Raw genomic sequence first — 15,213 nt, forward strand, 5'->3', positions numbered from 1 at the left:
CTAGAGCAGCACTTCCCAAACCTGGGTAAAACTGAGTAAAAGTGTTTTTCATTGGGCAATGACATGATTCACTACCTAATCACAATAGGGGCATTTGAAAAAGGACTTTCTGATAAGCAGTTTTGGTTATGAAGGATAAAGCTTGGAAAGCACTGAGCTAGACTCATTTCCCAGCTTAGGTAGCATTTAGTAAGCTACATTTAGTCTCATTTGTCATATGAACCAAGCCTTTGTGATTAATTTACAGTATGGTCAATTTATTGGGTTGAGTAAATCAATAAAATTGTTTGAGTAAAATTATTTCTTAGAAACATGTTTCTGGTTTACATCAATTTGTGTTGAATCATTCCCCATTTTAAATTTTTTTGTCTGTAATATTGCTGTTACATTGGTCTTTTTCTATATTGCAAATAAATGAAACTGCATTCTAGACTGCTTTTTAAGGGTGAAATCGAAACAATTCAGATGGTGCAACAGCAGTCCCACTTTTCACCCAAGATAAGCATAAAGCACACTTGTGGCTGAGGTGATTAGTAAGTGTGAAATATACCAAGGGTGTGTGATCATAATACAACACACTCTTTGGGTGAGAGCAGGAGAACAGAATGCTGAGGCTTTCAAAAAAACATTTTTCTGATCAATAAAACAAGTATGTCCCAAAGGTGGTTTTTCAAGAGGAAACGGGATTTTCTAGTTTTTCCTCTGAAGACATTTCACTTCTCATCCAAGAAGCTTCCGCTGTTTTTCTTTGAAGATATTTCACTTCTCATCCAAGAAGCTTCAGCTGTTTTTCTTTGAAAACATTTTGCTACTCATTAAGAAGCTTCTACAGCTCTGTTTTTCTTTGAAGATGTTTCTCTTCTCATTCAAGAAGCTCCTTCAAACTCAGTTTTTCTTTGAAGATGTTTCACTTCTCATCCAAGAAGCTTCTTCGGCTCTGTTTTCCTTTGAAGACTTTATCCAAGAGGATCTCTTCAGCTTCTCTGAAGGAGCTTCTTGGATGAGATACGAAACGTCTGCAAAGAAAAACCTCTGGGGGGGGGGGGGAAGCACATTTGGGACAACGATGACCTGGATGATTGAGAATCTCCATAGACAATAAAGCAAATAAACCCGAAAAGCAGCGCCAAAGCGGACCAGGTTGCTCCTTCCTCCCGCATCCTTCCTAGGACACGTGAAGTCGGAAGCCGCGCCACGCCTTCCCCACGGAGGGCTCAGCCGAGAGGGGTTGTGAGGGGGGCCGGGCCGCTCAGGAGGCTTCTCATTGGGGCTGAGAGCGCTCGTGATGAGAAGGCGAGGCCGAGGCCGGCGGGTTTGGGCCTCCCTCCTCTTTTCCCCTCTGCCGCCCCCTTCAGCCAGCGCCACTTCACAAGTCGGGCAGCCGCCAGTCGCGAAGCGCCTCTGAGCCGCTCGGAGAGAATTTCCCCGCCTCTCGCACTTAGGTTGGGCTGCTTCTTCCCTTCGCCTTTGTAGGCCGCTGAAGCCCGCCGTCCTGTGAGAGCCTCTTTGGGCCAGCCTGAAGCTGGCCTCGGACGTCGCCATGGAGCCTTGCCCGACGACGGATGGCTCCTGCGAGAAGAAAAGGTAAGGAGGCGATTCTTTGCCCTTCACTGCCGGCCGCGGCCTGGGAGCCTTTTCCGGATCGCGACTGCCTGCCGTCGTTCTAAGGGGAACAGAGGCTTCCCACCCACCCCCCATTTTTTTTAAACAATATGTAATTCGGCGTGTGGAGTTTAAGGAAGGAAGGAGCGTCTGTATTGCGAGGAACAAGAGGGACTTCTCCTTCCCCATCTTTATAATCTCTCCGTCTTCACAGGCAAAGCCCACGTCAACCTAGCAGCGATTTATTCACCCCAGCCTGTGTGTCGCCGCAGACAGACTCGCCGAGCGAAATTCCGGTGGATGATGGGCATTGTAGTCTGCCGTGTGTCCGGGGGGGGGGGGGTGTTTGCCAAATTATGTAAAACTCCCGCCTTCTGACCTGATCTTCTTGTTCGAAATTTTGGGCCTCCTTTTTAAACACGGGTAGCCGCGGCGGTTCAGGTCAGAATGAAGTTGGAAGGTCTCTTCTTTTTCCAGGGGTTGGTTTAATTATCCCTTCCTACCTGCTTTTCGTGCCCATCTTTTGTTCGTAGCGAACTCCCCATCGCCGCCTTTGCTTCTCAGCTACCATTTTTCTTCCTATTTTCCCTAAATAGCTTTCCGTCCATTCAAATTTGTCTTCATCTTTTTTCCACCCCATGTCCTCTTATGCCCTTCCCTCTCCCCCTCTTCGTTTTGCTTAGGAAGATGTTTTCAGTCTTGTATTTCTTCTCCTCCCCCAATTGTCCACGTCGCCATTTTGTGCTGGGGGGGGGGGAATGTGTGAATCTGAGAAAGAGAGAGTGAAATCAGATTTCTCCCAAGATGTTCTTAGCTTGCTAAATATGCAACTTTTTTTTGCAAGATTATTGCTAATGTACAACATGGAGACTCCACATTTGAGTTTTTCTATTTTACTTTTTTGGGGGGTTCCTATTCATTAAGGCATAACAAAAAAAAAGATCTGGCATTTCAAAAGAGTTAGGAAATGTGATGATGGCTTTAATATAATGATTGTCTGGTTTTTGGAGTTGTCCACAGGAGTTATGTTAATGTATCTTGACTGTTTGTAAATAGATATGAAAAGGATGGGTCTGTCTTGGCTGGTTATGATTTGGAAGGAACAGCAGTTTGCCTGTGTACATTTTCAAATTCTTTGTAAGCAGACAATAAGAGAGATCGATTAGAAAGGCAGGTAGAATAACTGTTAATAGTACAGATGGATATATGCTGTCTTAAGTGGAAGAGTCAGTGATACTTTTTAAGATTTTCAATTTCTTTCAGTGCTGGGACAGATTACCTCGTAATTTTTAGTGAAATGACACCAAATAGGGCATTATCCTGCAAGATAGCCAGAAGTTGTTCTTAACTCCCCAACTTGTGCTTCTCTTATCTGAATCTTCCTGAAATAATGTCAACTTGAATTCCCTCCAAGCTACTCCTGCCAAAATATGGTTGCTACATATCAGTGAATTATTAGCAGTAATTTTTTGGGTTTGTGGTAAGGATTTGCATTCATGTGTTTTTGGAAGTTGCAGGTCCTTGGATGGTCTGTTTTATACTTCACTAACTCTAAACCTTTTATGTAGGGTTAAGTTTATCAATTTTACAGAATATGTAAACAATAGGATGAGCACTCTACTATGTTAAAACAGAGTGTTTTAATATCATGGGGCTCCTTGATATGGTTAGCCATAAAAATGGCTTTACTGGTTCAAAATAAAGAATAATTTGCTCTGCAGGATTATCTTTTCCTTTACCAATTGTGAAATACACAACTTCTCCCATTTCATTTAATATTCAGTAATAGACCAGGTTGACTGACAAAACAGTGTCTTTTATTGGGGTGGGGGAACAGCTGATGTGACATGTAAAGGTTTGGATATCCCCACCTCTAGGATCTGTTTCGTCTCATTTTTTGTAATAGTAGGACAGTCTCCATTTTGAGAAACATTTAAGTTGTATGAAAAAGGTAATTATCCACTAAGTTTCAAAAATATCTCCCTGCTCTAAGAGGAACAATACAAATTCTCTTTGGATCAATTTATATGTTATTCCTTCTCTTGAATTTTAGTGTGAATACGTAGCAGTTTGTAACTAAATATTTAGTACTAGTGAACAGCTTCTATAAATCCTGTCTCCACCCCTAAATTATAAAACAATTAAAAATTCTTCAAAGGGGACTGGATTGCTTCATACATTTATAGACCTTGGGTAGAAAACAGGTGGATCTTATTACATTCCATTAAATGTGATTTTTTAAAATCGTTCATGATTTAAAATAGTCAACACTGTATATTTGATATTACATTTTTCAGAGTGAAAGCAGCTTGCAAAGATTATTGGTTTGTCTTTATTTTGTTTTATCTTTCTTTCAGAACTTGAATAGAATTTGGATTCTTAAATTTTTACATTGCAAATATTTTATGTATTTATCACCTCTTTACTCATCTGATATCCCAGGAAGTCTTCTAAAAGACTTAATAGAATTTTGTAGAGCTGTGGGATTAATATGACAGGTTTTTCCTCTCAGCCCCTATTTCACCTACATCATTCTAAATAACAAATAAACAACATTGTGATGAAATGATTCATGATTTGGTGTGAATACTTTTGTTAAAAAAGTATTATAAACTTAGTAGAGGAAGTTGCCTCTCAGAGAAGCTGAAACATGATTCTTTTAAAATCATGAAGTCAAGAAAGTTTTGCTTTCCCTCTAGCTGTTTTACCTTCCAAAGGGAGAATTGGAAAGCTTCTTTCTGCTTTGCAGAGGTTATATTTTACCATATTGTAACTGTAGCTTATATAGAACCTGCTTTTATTCTCCCAATTTAATTCTAATTGCCCCATTGCTTTCATTAGCCCAAGTCTTTTTTGGTTGAAAAATAAAAGTTTAAAATCAAAGATGAAGGGAGCTTTGCGCAGGAATATTTGATAATATTAACAAGCGCACAGAATAAGGGTGGTTTGATAGTGGTTTAGTTTGCTTTCTACACAAGACTAGTTTGCCACAATCTTTATGCTATTTAATATTCCTTGGAGTTTAGGAATCATCCATTGAAAGAAAAGGAAACATCACTTTCTTGCAATCTCAGAATATGTTGGATTCTGCCTTGCCAGCTGACTAAACCATTCTTCTACTCTCTAATTCTGAGAATATAAACATCTCCATAATGCTCCAAACCAAGTGTGTCTTAATTTCATGTTTTCCTTAATGAATGGAAATAGACAGACGTATGCTTCTGGAAACTTTATGCAGCTGTTAAAATGATCTTTCCTTTTTTCTAAAAAACTATTGTCTTCTTTAGGCTTAAGTCTCTTGAATAGATAGCAAAATACAGTTCAGACTCCTATTGTTTTGTTTAAACTTACAGTAACAGACAAACAGGGATCACAATAGAACTTTGTGAATTCAAAACAAGCTGTGTCTGTTGAAGATTGGCTGCTCAGCTCAATCTTAACACTGTTTGAAGGTCAGTCTACTGAATTCAGAGAGGGTTTTTAAAATTGCTTTTGTTTACAAAACAGAATACAAGACTAATAGAAAACTGTTTTTAAAGATATTATTACATATCTAAAGATTTGCATTTTTATTATGTCAATAAAGAGCAAGTTCATTAGTAGAGAATGAATTCAGAGAGGTTTAATTCCAAATAGATATAAGCATGGAATTGGTTTTCTAATCTTAAAATGTTAAAATAAAAACTGAAAAATATATTGGAATACATGAGATATCATTGGCTTCATTTTTAGGATCTTAAGACATTTAAGAAGTGAAAGTTTAGTGACACTCTAACTAGAGCATAATATTTAGGTCACCATTTAGTTTATGTTTTTATTGGACTTGATATAATAGTGACACTTTGTTAACCATAGCTAACTAATTTGGAACAAGGTTTAAGAATGGATACTTTGTTCACCAATTCGTGCATGCCATTAACTTTGTTGAGGGTTTTTATTAAGTAATAGGAATTTGTTATCTGTCAAATTGGTATGCTTTTTGGATATGCTTTTATGCTAGCAACTGAACCGATCTGTACTAGTTGTGAGATTGAGCCATGATTACGAACCCAAAAACGTACACTGAGAATGCCTCAAAAATGTGAACTTGTTTAATAAAGTTTTTAACCTTCACTGTGTTGAAGATATCCTTTCCAGAAATAGGACAATTCACATAAACTCTAAATGATAGTGGACCATTGTATTCATAGACGTCAGAGAACCATGTAACTGTGATAAATCTGGAAGTGTCCCTGTACTGCAAGATCATTCTTCCAACGCAACCTTATTCAGAATGAGTAATACTTATACTATTTGACTAGAAGAACTACTTATGCTATGGCCATCTTTTCAAATACAGCTTATTTACCTAAATCAGCTATTGCATTATTTAAGTGTTAACTATTAGTTTAGATTGGCTTCTCTTGATTACAGTGTTGTAGAAAAATACTGCTGAATGTCTTCAACACACCAGAACTTCAGGCAGATATTAAACAGCTAACCTGGAGACAAGAGGGTACTTTGAGAGAAAGACAAAGCATTTAATTTGCTAGTTGTCCTAACTTGTTTAAATTTAATAAAATAAATAAACATGAACTTGTTTAGCGACTGTTTGAAGTTATGACAGACCTCAGAAAAGCTACTTACAGCTCAATTTTGAAGTTGTGATAGCAACAGTACTTAGACTTACAATATATACTTCTTCATAATGTTCTACAGCCCTCTTTAAGTGGTTTCCAGAGTCAGCATATTGCCCCCAACAATCTGGATCCTCATTTTACTGACCTCAAAAGGATGGAAGGCTGAGTCAACCTTGAGCCAGTGAAAATCAAACTGATGGCAGCTGGCAGTCAGCAGAATTAGCCTGAATACTGCATTCTTAAAGTCACATGATCACATTTGGGAACTTAGCAACTAGGTCATCTTTGTGGACATTTGCAGCGACCCACAGTCATCATTAGGTAAATTGGATTCACTTAAGAACTGTGTTCACTTAATGTCTGCTGCTGCAAAAAGAAAATTCAGGTCCGGTCACATGATGCCTTGACTTATGACCACAATAATTTCTGGGCTTAATTACAGTCTCAATTCAAGGACTACTTGTATAAATCTCTCAAATACTGTTTCTTGAGACATGTCTCACCAATAAGAATAGAATCATTACATAACTACGGTATGCTCCAGCCCCTAAGGTACAGCTGGATCATGATGAATGGTTTGAAAAGATGCTGTCTCTCTTCCAGCAATGTAATCTGTTACGTTGACAAAATAATTCTGTCCATAGCAAGGCAGAAGCCTACATAGAATTGGATCTAGAAAAAGTTTTATCTAGAATCTTTGTAGTTAGGTTACGTTCATTCTCTTCATCATATTGCCCAAGAGAAAAAAATACTTTCCATTGGAGTACCGCTTTTGAGTGTTCACATCACTAACTCTTTAACAACAACGTATTATTCAATGATATGTTTTATGTAGCAAAATGTTCCTAATTCACTGTCGTAGCCATTGTGGTAGAACATGCCATCACAAACATCTTGCGCATGCTTTTAGACTGCAAAAACTAAATCTGATCTCATATAATTGCCACACTGGACATGGAATTGCATTTAGATAAGTTTATCGTATCAGGTCTCTAAGGATTGTAAAGCAGCATTTCCTGTAATGGATGCCATATATAGCTGTACAGCTTTACAGTGTAGAATCTGATCAGCTGAAAAGGAAGGATCCTGTACATCCTGGACGCTTGGTGTCCATACCAAGGCCAAGACTTGAAGTAACACTAGATGTAGTTATCGACAGATAACTGGAAATTAATTTGATGTCATGTTTCTCCAAAAGGACACTACTAATGTTTGGTCTACAGTCAATCAGATCAGACTTTTCTCTGTACTTGTAGAAATTGCAGTGAACAGAGGGGTTCAACCAAATGACCTGTGTGGGTAATTGACTACAGAAAAAAAGAAATTTGGGTACCAATTTGAATATAAGAAAATGAACTAGAAATAAGTTTTAAATACACGTTCTTTTCTACAGGACAGGTTTTGGGGAAAATCACAATTTTGTTGTGTTAGATTTATAGCATAAGTTCATTTGGGGCTACAGAAAAAACTAATTGATTGCAAAAGGTATTTGCTACATTTATGACAGTAAGAAAGCTTTTTTGTATTGGACAGCGGACTGGTTGTCTGAACTATTTGTTTTGAAGCGCTCCCCAGCAGTGCTCTGAAGCAACTATGAAGAATGCATTTGCCTACAATAATTGAAACTTGTTACACAACTTTCATTATCATGAGATCACTTTGTCCCTGTGGTTGACCTCAGTGAGGCTGTTTTGGAACAAATGTTTTGAGGATCCAATCCTAAATGTAGGATTACAGCACAAATTCACAGTAGTCAATTTAATTTTTATTTATGGTATGTCTCAACTCTCATTGGTTTATTCTACCATGTTTCCCCGAGAATAAGACAGGGACTTATTTTCTTTTGATCCCTGAAATAAACGCTTGGCCTTATTTTTGGGGAGATTGTATTATTTTTGAGGTGCAGGGGGCGGCAAGCATAGTCACCTCATGGCTGTTGTTGTGTTGCAATATTTTCAGGGAGGGCTTATTTTGCACATGCGCTCAAAAGCTCGATTGGGCTTATTATCATGGGAGGGCTTATTTTCAGGGAAACAGGGTACAAACCATGATTTATTTGATTCTGGTATAGTGTAATGATTAAAACAAAACTCAGTGCGATGTATAAACTAACCCAATCAGAATAACAACAATAGAAACAATTTAATAAACCAGTTTAAACATTTCAGAAAAATTAAAGAAGACACTGCAGATTATCTGCACCCAATGTTCTGGCACTTCTACCTTCCTTCTGTTGGACATTGATTTTTTTTGGGGGGAGGGAGGGTGCTGGAAAGTATTTTATGCATAAATGTGAAACATTTCCAATGAGCATGGAACAGCCTTTCTAAAATACAAATACGAAGAATTTTTAATTCAAAAAATTTAATAAAATTCTGGGAGGCTTGCAGAGTGTAATTTGCTTAATGTCTGCTTACTTTAATAATTAAAAAAGTAAAAGTAAACAAACTAGTAATAATAATCAGAATTGATTTATATCAGTTCCAGTCTATGAATACAAGTAGTCCTTGGCTTAGGACCACAATTGAGCCCAAAATTTCTGTTGCTAAGTGAGACATTTGTTGAGTGAGTTTTGTTTCATTTTATGACCTTTTTTTTGCCACAGGTCAGTGGATCACTGCAGTTGCTAAGTTAGGAACACGGTTGTTAAATGAATTGGGCTTCCCAATTGAGTTTGCTTATCTGAAGGTCACAAAAGGGAATCACATGACACTGCATTTGTCATAAATATGAGTCAGTTGCCAAGTGGCTGAATTTTGGTCACGTGATTATGGGAATGCTGCAATGATTGTGTGAAAAACAATCATGAATCACTTTTTCCGGGGCCGTTGTAACTTTGAAAAGTCACTAAATGGATTGTTGTAAGTTGAGGACTACCGGTAACCACACTGAATGAGTGAATGAGTTGGGTGGCCATATTTATTCTAATTGCTGCCTCTCTAGTTTTTGACTGTAATGTCCAGTTGGGTTGTCATATGTATAGACTTTTAGCCCTAGTGTTAAGACAGAATGTTGCCCGAGGTATACCATCTTGGAGGTAGCCTATACGTCGTACCCTGGTGGCCATATACATTTTCTTTATAGATAACAAGAAAAAGGTATTTCTCCTCTTGAAAAGTTCAGTAAGCAATAGTTTGGGCCTTTGCAAGCTCAGGCGCCCAATAGACTTCTAATGTTTTGTATTTCACAGTAGACATCTTACAATTAGCCGCTTGCCTCAAAAAGAAGGTACAACAAAGCAGAACAACTCATTGTAACCACAGAGTTCCATATAGTATAGCAATGAACTTATTCAGCAGGCAAGTAGTAATTTTCTTTTAAGTTGTAAGCAGATTTTAATACCTGAACATTGTTTAACCATTTTTTCTTCACCTCCACTCTCTCCTGCCTTCAATTAGCTTTGGCCATTGACAGCAAAAATGCTTTATTGACAAACATTTCTTCAAATATAAAAGGCTTGGAGGAATTTTTTTAAAAGAACAAACTGGTTGTAGATATTATGCCTCTCATATGTAATGAACTGTTCCCACCTTGTCTCCCACTTGGGATAAGGACAGACTCTTTTGTTCTGAGTTCAGAAGACTTAGAACAGTTTGGATAATTATAATAATTATTTTACCATTGAAGGAGATTAGTGTGGAATTTACTACAAGATAAAGTAATAGACATTGATTTGAATGATCAAATTGGAGTTTAAGGCTGACAGTTTTAAGCTATTTTTTTTTCTGGCATTATAATATTCCCCTGAAGCTATTTACAAAAGAACACAAGAGAAGAGGTGTCATTGATTCATGCCCTATTTAGTGGCTTTCTAGGTGGGCATTGTGAGACTGAACATTAAATGTTTCCCCGAGTTTGCCCAAATCCATGTTCGTTGTGTCAATTATACTATGTGATCAGTTCATTCCCAGCCATCTCCTTCTCATTTTGCCTTCAATCTTACCCAACATCTGGGTCTTTTCCATTGAATTCTCTCTTCTCATTGGGTCACCAAAGTATTTGAGCGTCAGCTTCAATATCTGCCCTTCCAAAGAACAATCAAGGTAGATTTCATTTAGGATTCTGAATATTTGCATATGTCATTGTTTTTTAAAAAATAACTTTTCCTATATTTTCAATTGGATCTTGTTTATTTTAACCACAGTTTGTACAATAAATCACCGTTGTTGGATTTACAAATTTACACAAATCTATAAATTTATCATTTACAATTATAACGGCCATGCTTGTACAACATGCCAAGTCAAAATGTCAAAATGAAATAAACTACATTGTGGTTCAACACGAAGGTTTCCAGACTCTTCATAGTAATACGTTGCTGATACTTTTGCAAAATGGGTGAGCTTACTCACCCATCAAATGGCTGCCCAAGAATATTCAACAGTTCTAAGTACCAGTTCTTAGTCACTCCCTCTATATCCCTTTCTGCAAAGTACTCCCTTAATCTTTGTCCTTAGAAGATTGTGATAGTTTTAAGAATCAGTACATCAGTCTATAAATGACAATTTCAAGGGAAATACATCAGAGATTAAGTTTGTAGGTGATTTGGTGAATTGCTTGCCAGTTCTGTGGGTTTATAATTTCACTTACTGCAAGTTTGTGAAAATATTTGGCTTCTTACAGCTATACTTGCATTTCTATATTTGCTATTAATCTTGTGCATGGGTTTCTAGACACACTTTTTAAAAAACTAGTTGAGATATGCAAACTAATGCAAGAGTCTCCGAGTCATTTTTTAATTTTTACATTCCTGATATATCTGAAATTTTAGGAATATTTTGTGGGCATTCTTACAAAATGACTGCCATTGGGAGTATAGCTAATCACAAAAAGTCAATCTGTAAACCAAAATTACTCTCTTCTGCTTCCCCAAAATATTTCACATCATATTTTAATGTACTTAGGGATTTTATTTTCTTGAAATACCTCCGTGAGGTTTAGAGGCACTTTTGGGAATAAAAATAATGTTGGAGTCTATCTTAACAGCTTTTTCATTTTCATTTTTAAAAAAATCATACAGAAGGATGGATGCTAAGGATACATATCCATGGGGATCTCTGATCTGAAATGTGAAATACTAGTGATCTGAAATGACAGCTAAGACAAATTACAGACAGAACAGCACTATAAATGTTTTACATAATTCATGATTTACACTAAGAATACAATTTTGTATTTTTGTTTTCAATTCTAATTTCTCTATTGAAGACTTCTGAAATCAGTACTTCTCTTGACAGAGTTCCAAATCTGTAGGAAGTTGTCCAAGTTCTATTGACCTAGTTCTTTATGTAACCTATATTGATTGGTTTTGTAGCATAATCTTGGTTCTAACTGCTATGACTAACATATAATGCAGAAGGTATTTAAATTATTTCCATGACAAACTTTCTCAAGTTCAAACACAAAAGTTGCCTAAAGATACGGGAATGGTTAGGTGGTAACCATTTCTCTCTCAGCAACATGTCTCTTTGTCATAATAGTGAATTATGCCCATTGTTTTTCTTCTCTTTTTTCCTCTTTTCTCCTGATTTTTCCAGTATTGCTATTGTTTCAAAATCTCCTACCTTCTCTTCTGCCTATTTTGTCTGCTATTCCCCAGCCTCCTCAATAAACCTCAGGCCCTTAGATAGAAGATTTAATCCAATGGCAACTATACTTTCTTTCTTGCCTTTATGACAATAAGATCTTTTTCTGAAGTTTCATTGGAATCTAAATGCGTGAATCAGTTCCTAGATTCCTACCAAAATATGGCAGGACCTCTCAAACTAGTGACAATATATACACAAAACATTATTATTACATTCATATATGATTAAATTAATTGTAGTCATTTTTTGCTGTTTTGAATAGTACATTTTATAGTTTTTTTTTAATTGTGACTGTTTTTTATGTATTTATTGGTTTTTAAATTAAGTGTTGTATGCTGCCCAGAGTCAGTCATATGTTAGATGGGCAGCTAAATAAATACATTCAAATAAAAGATTTGATATTTGGGAAAATATTTGCCCTGGAATGTTGGAAGCAATGTTGGGCAGTAGGCAATGCGATCATATGCAATTACAATATATATTTGGCACATCAAAGAATACTGCTTGAAAAGAGGCCATAAATGGCCACTGCTTTATTCTCTTCTATTGAAATATCATCAGCAATGAGATGATATGCTTCCCTTCCTCCCCCCAATTTAGGAATTACCAGATCCAAGTCCTTTTCACAATCAGGTCATCAGAGATGACCATTGCAAAGTCAGTATGGAGCATTGTGGAACTAACTTCTGGCCACTTCCAGTCTGTTTGCTTCACAGCAGGAAATCCACCATGCAGCACTGGCCACATGGGGGGCTAAGGGAAAGAACAAGAATGCTTTTCTCATTATTTTGCAAATTAAACCTCTCTCTGCTCTAATTTCCTATCTTAAAACCAGCCATGAAATACCAGTTTCTCACATATTTTTAAGAACATTCATCTATAAAACAAACATCATACAACTTTGAAACTTTCAAATCTGAAAGTTTTTTTTGAAAGTAGATTTTTTTCCCCCTGGCAGAAACTTTGGATATTCCCTTCCAGATTTATCAGTTTATATCTGTTCCCGGAAATGAATTACAAAATGCCCAACTTTATGTCTGCTATGATAGAATGATGAGTACACTATCACATTCGGTTCTGTTTTCTTCTTGTAAAATTATTTTTGCAAATCCATGTGAATTAAGTAATTTTATAGGGATTGTTAGGCATTTCTTATATTTTTAATTGTTGCAAAAGAGTAGGTAACTTTGTTTAAATTCAAACTAAACCTCCATCTTCATTTCAACTATGAAACTACTGTTTCAAGTGCAAAAAGGAAGTGTTCTACAAAACACAAGTAAAATGTTCATTTTTAGCTTAAAAGGAGAAGTTTCAGATTTGAAACAATGCAACTGATTTTCAACCCTTGTGCCGGCTGCCTTATGCCATAAAAAGTCTACATTTTGGTATCCCTAACTTCCCTTTTTACATTTTGCAAATGAATATATTCCTTTCATTTGGCAAAACAAATGGTGTGTTTCTTATTGTTCAACTGAACAAACTCAGGTTAAGCTTGTTTGAATTAATTTGGACATAATTCACATAAAGATACTATTCAACTGTACTCATTTGGCTTTCTCCATTTGCTCACAATAACAGATAAGACTGTATAGTTATAGAGGTGCATACTGTATTTGTCCTTTCTGTATATATGGGCCATAATAAGTGCTTCTCTTGGGTTAATCATCAACAGTCTGAAACATAATTCCCAAATTATTCTAGAAAGTCTACAAACTTGTTAGGGCAGATTTATCGTTTGTGTCTCTGGGATGGGGGATGGGAGCTGCAATATCAGGAAGAATTCAGTGGTATCTGTCCAGTGCATAAGTTTGATATCTACCAAATATTTGAAAGGGTTGAATAGAAACCTTTAAAAAGTAGACACTAATATACATTACCATAGAGATAATACTATTGTCTCAGTGTTAAAAAGTGTTTGATAATCATTAAAACAATATAGGACAGCGGTGGTTGCTTTCCAGCAATTGTCATACTGTAACTTCCAACAGTCCTAGGTAGCACCATCAATTTTAAATATGTTTGCGGTTTCAGGAACAGCTGTTCACCCAGGTCTTTGGTAAGGATGATTGAAGTCATCTTTTAACCTAGATTGTTTCTACCAAGTTTGTTATCCGATCACCTTTATCGTTTTTTAAATTATTTTTTTGGTTTGTTTCTTGGCATTGTTCATGTCTGCTTTTTCATATTTTAATTAATTTGTAACGTTCCCAGAGTTGCTGGAGTAAATTTAATAAATAATAATGACAAAATTTGGAGTCTAGTATTGGACTCCAAATTTTGGTTTTCTAGTATTGTTGCGAGTGGGGACTTTTAATGTGAATCACTTTGGAAGGTCATGATCAAAAATGAATGTGGTAGCAAATTTGTGGGGGTGTAAAGCCATATCACTATAACAATTTAATTCTGTTCTGTTTGGTCAAGCTGGACTAAGCTTTGAGTAGAAAGAAGAGAAAGAATCACTTTGAGGCTACACTGATACACTTAATATTATAAAGGAGGACATTGTTACTTTTATTTATGGATGAATTAGTTGGAAGTCAAACTAATATATAGCTTGAATAAAATATTTCTTATTTTGCTCTTAAATTACAGTGAGTATGAGTCTCTAGTTCTGTGGTTCCCAACCTTTTTTGGCCATGCCCTACCTAAGCATCTTTAAAATCCTATTCCCCCTCCCAATATAATTCTTACTTTACTCAAAAAGTGAACACGCAGAGGAAGTCTAAAAGGCCATTAACTTGGTTTAAACAAGATCCAAATTGCCCCCATTAAAAATCAAATTGTCCCCCTGTGGGGCTTGGGTCCCACATTGGGAACCACTGCTCTAGTTGCAAGAAGTTGGATGAATATATTGTAATACAAACAGCATGCCTACTTTAAGAAGCCTGAATTTGGTGCCATTTTGCCTTTGTCCGCTGAAAATCAGCAGTAATTTCTGGGTTCAGAGAGAAATATAAATGCTATGTATTAATTTCTTTTAAATCCAAACCTTCAGGTGGATATGGATGGTTATCTGGAAGCAATTATAGTAAGAGGAGAATAGGCAAGTGCTGAATTACAGCATTGAAATAGTTGTTTTTGGAAATTACAGGAAGACAATAATAAAATTAAGCTAGAAATAATTTTCACAGGAAAGATCTGTTTCCTCATTTTACAAGAAAACAGTTACTTTATCTTTCTGTGGTTATGTATATATTAAATGAGCAATTGTAGCCTAAGATACAGTGCTTAGATTGTTTCCATGAAACCATCAACCTAAATAAAAACAATACTTTAAAAAAGAACTGGCCCAATTCTCATGTTATTGTTATGTTCTTGCAAAGATTTTAGGAAAGTATACCAGACCTATATTTGCTATCATGATGACAAAATTGTGATTAAAAAAAAATAGAGTGTGACAACAA

At 36.3% G+C, this 15,213-nt stretch overlaps 1 protein-coding gene across 1 annotated transcript in view; it reads left to right on the plus strand.

Annotated features, from left to right (window-relative positions):
- Positions 1-1,308: 1,308 nt before the first annotated feature.
- HIF1A (hypoxia inducible factor 1 subunit alpha) overlaps positions 1,309-15,213 on the plus strand; it is a 50,961-nt gene continuing 37,056 nt past the window's right edge. Inside the window, exon 1 of the mRNA XM_081936207.1 lies at positions 1,309-1,584. Within this exon, the coding sequence (XP_081792333.1) occupies positions 1,541-1,584 (44 nt within the window). The 5' untranslated portion in view covers positions 1,309-1,540. The remainder of the gene's footprint in view (positions 1,585-15,213) is intronic.

Source organism: Natrix helvetica (genome assembly GCF_964273705.1).
Source record: "Natrix helvetica genome assembly, chromosome: 1".
In the NCBI taxonomy this organism is placed as follows: domain Eukaryota; kingdom Metazoa; phylum Chordata; class Lepidosauria; order Squamata; family Natricidae; genus Natrix; species Natrix helvetica.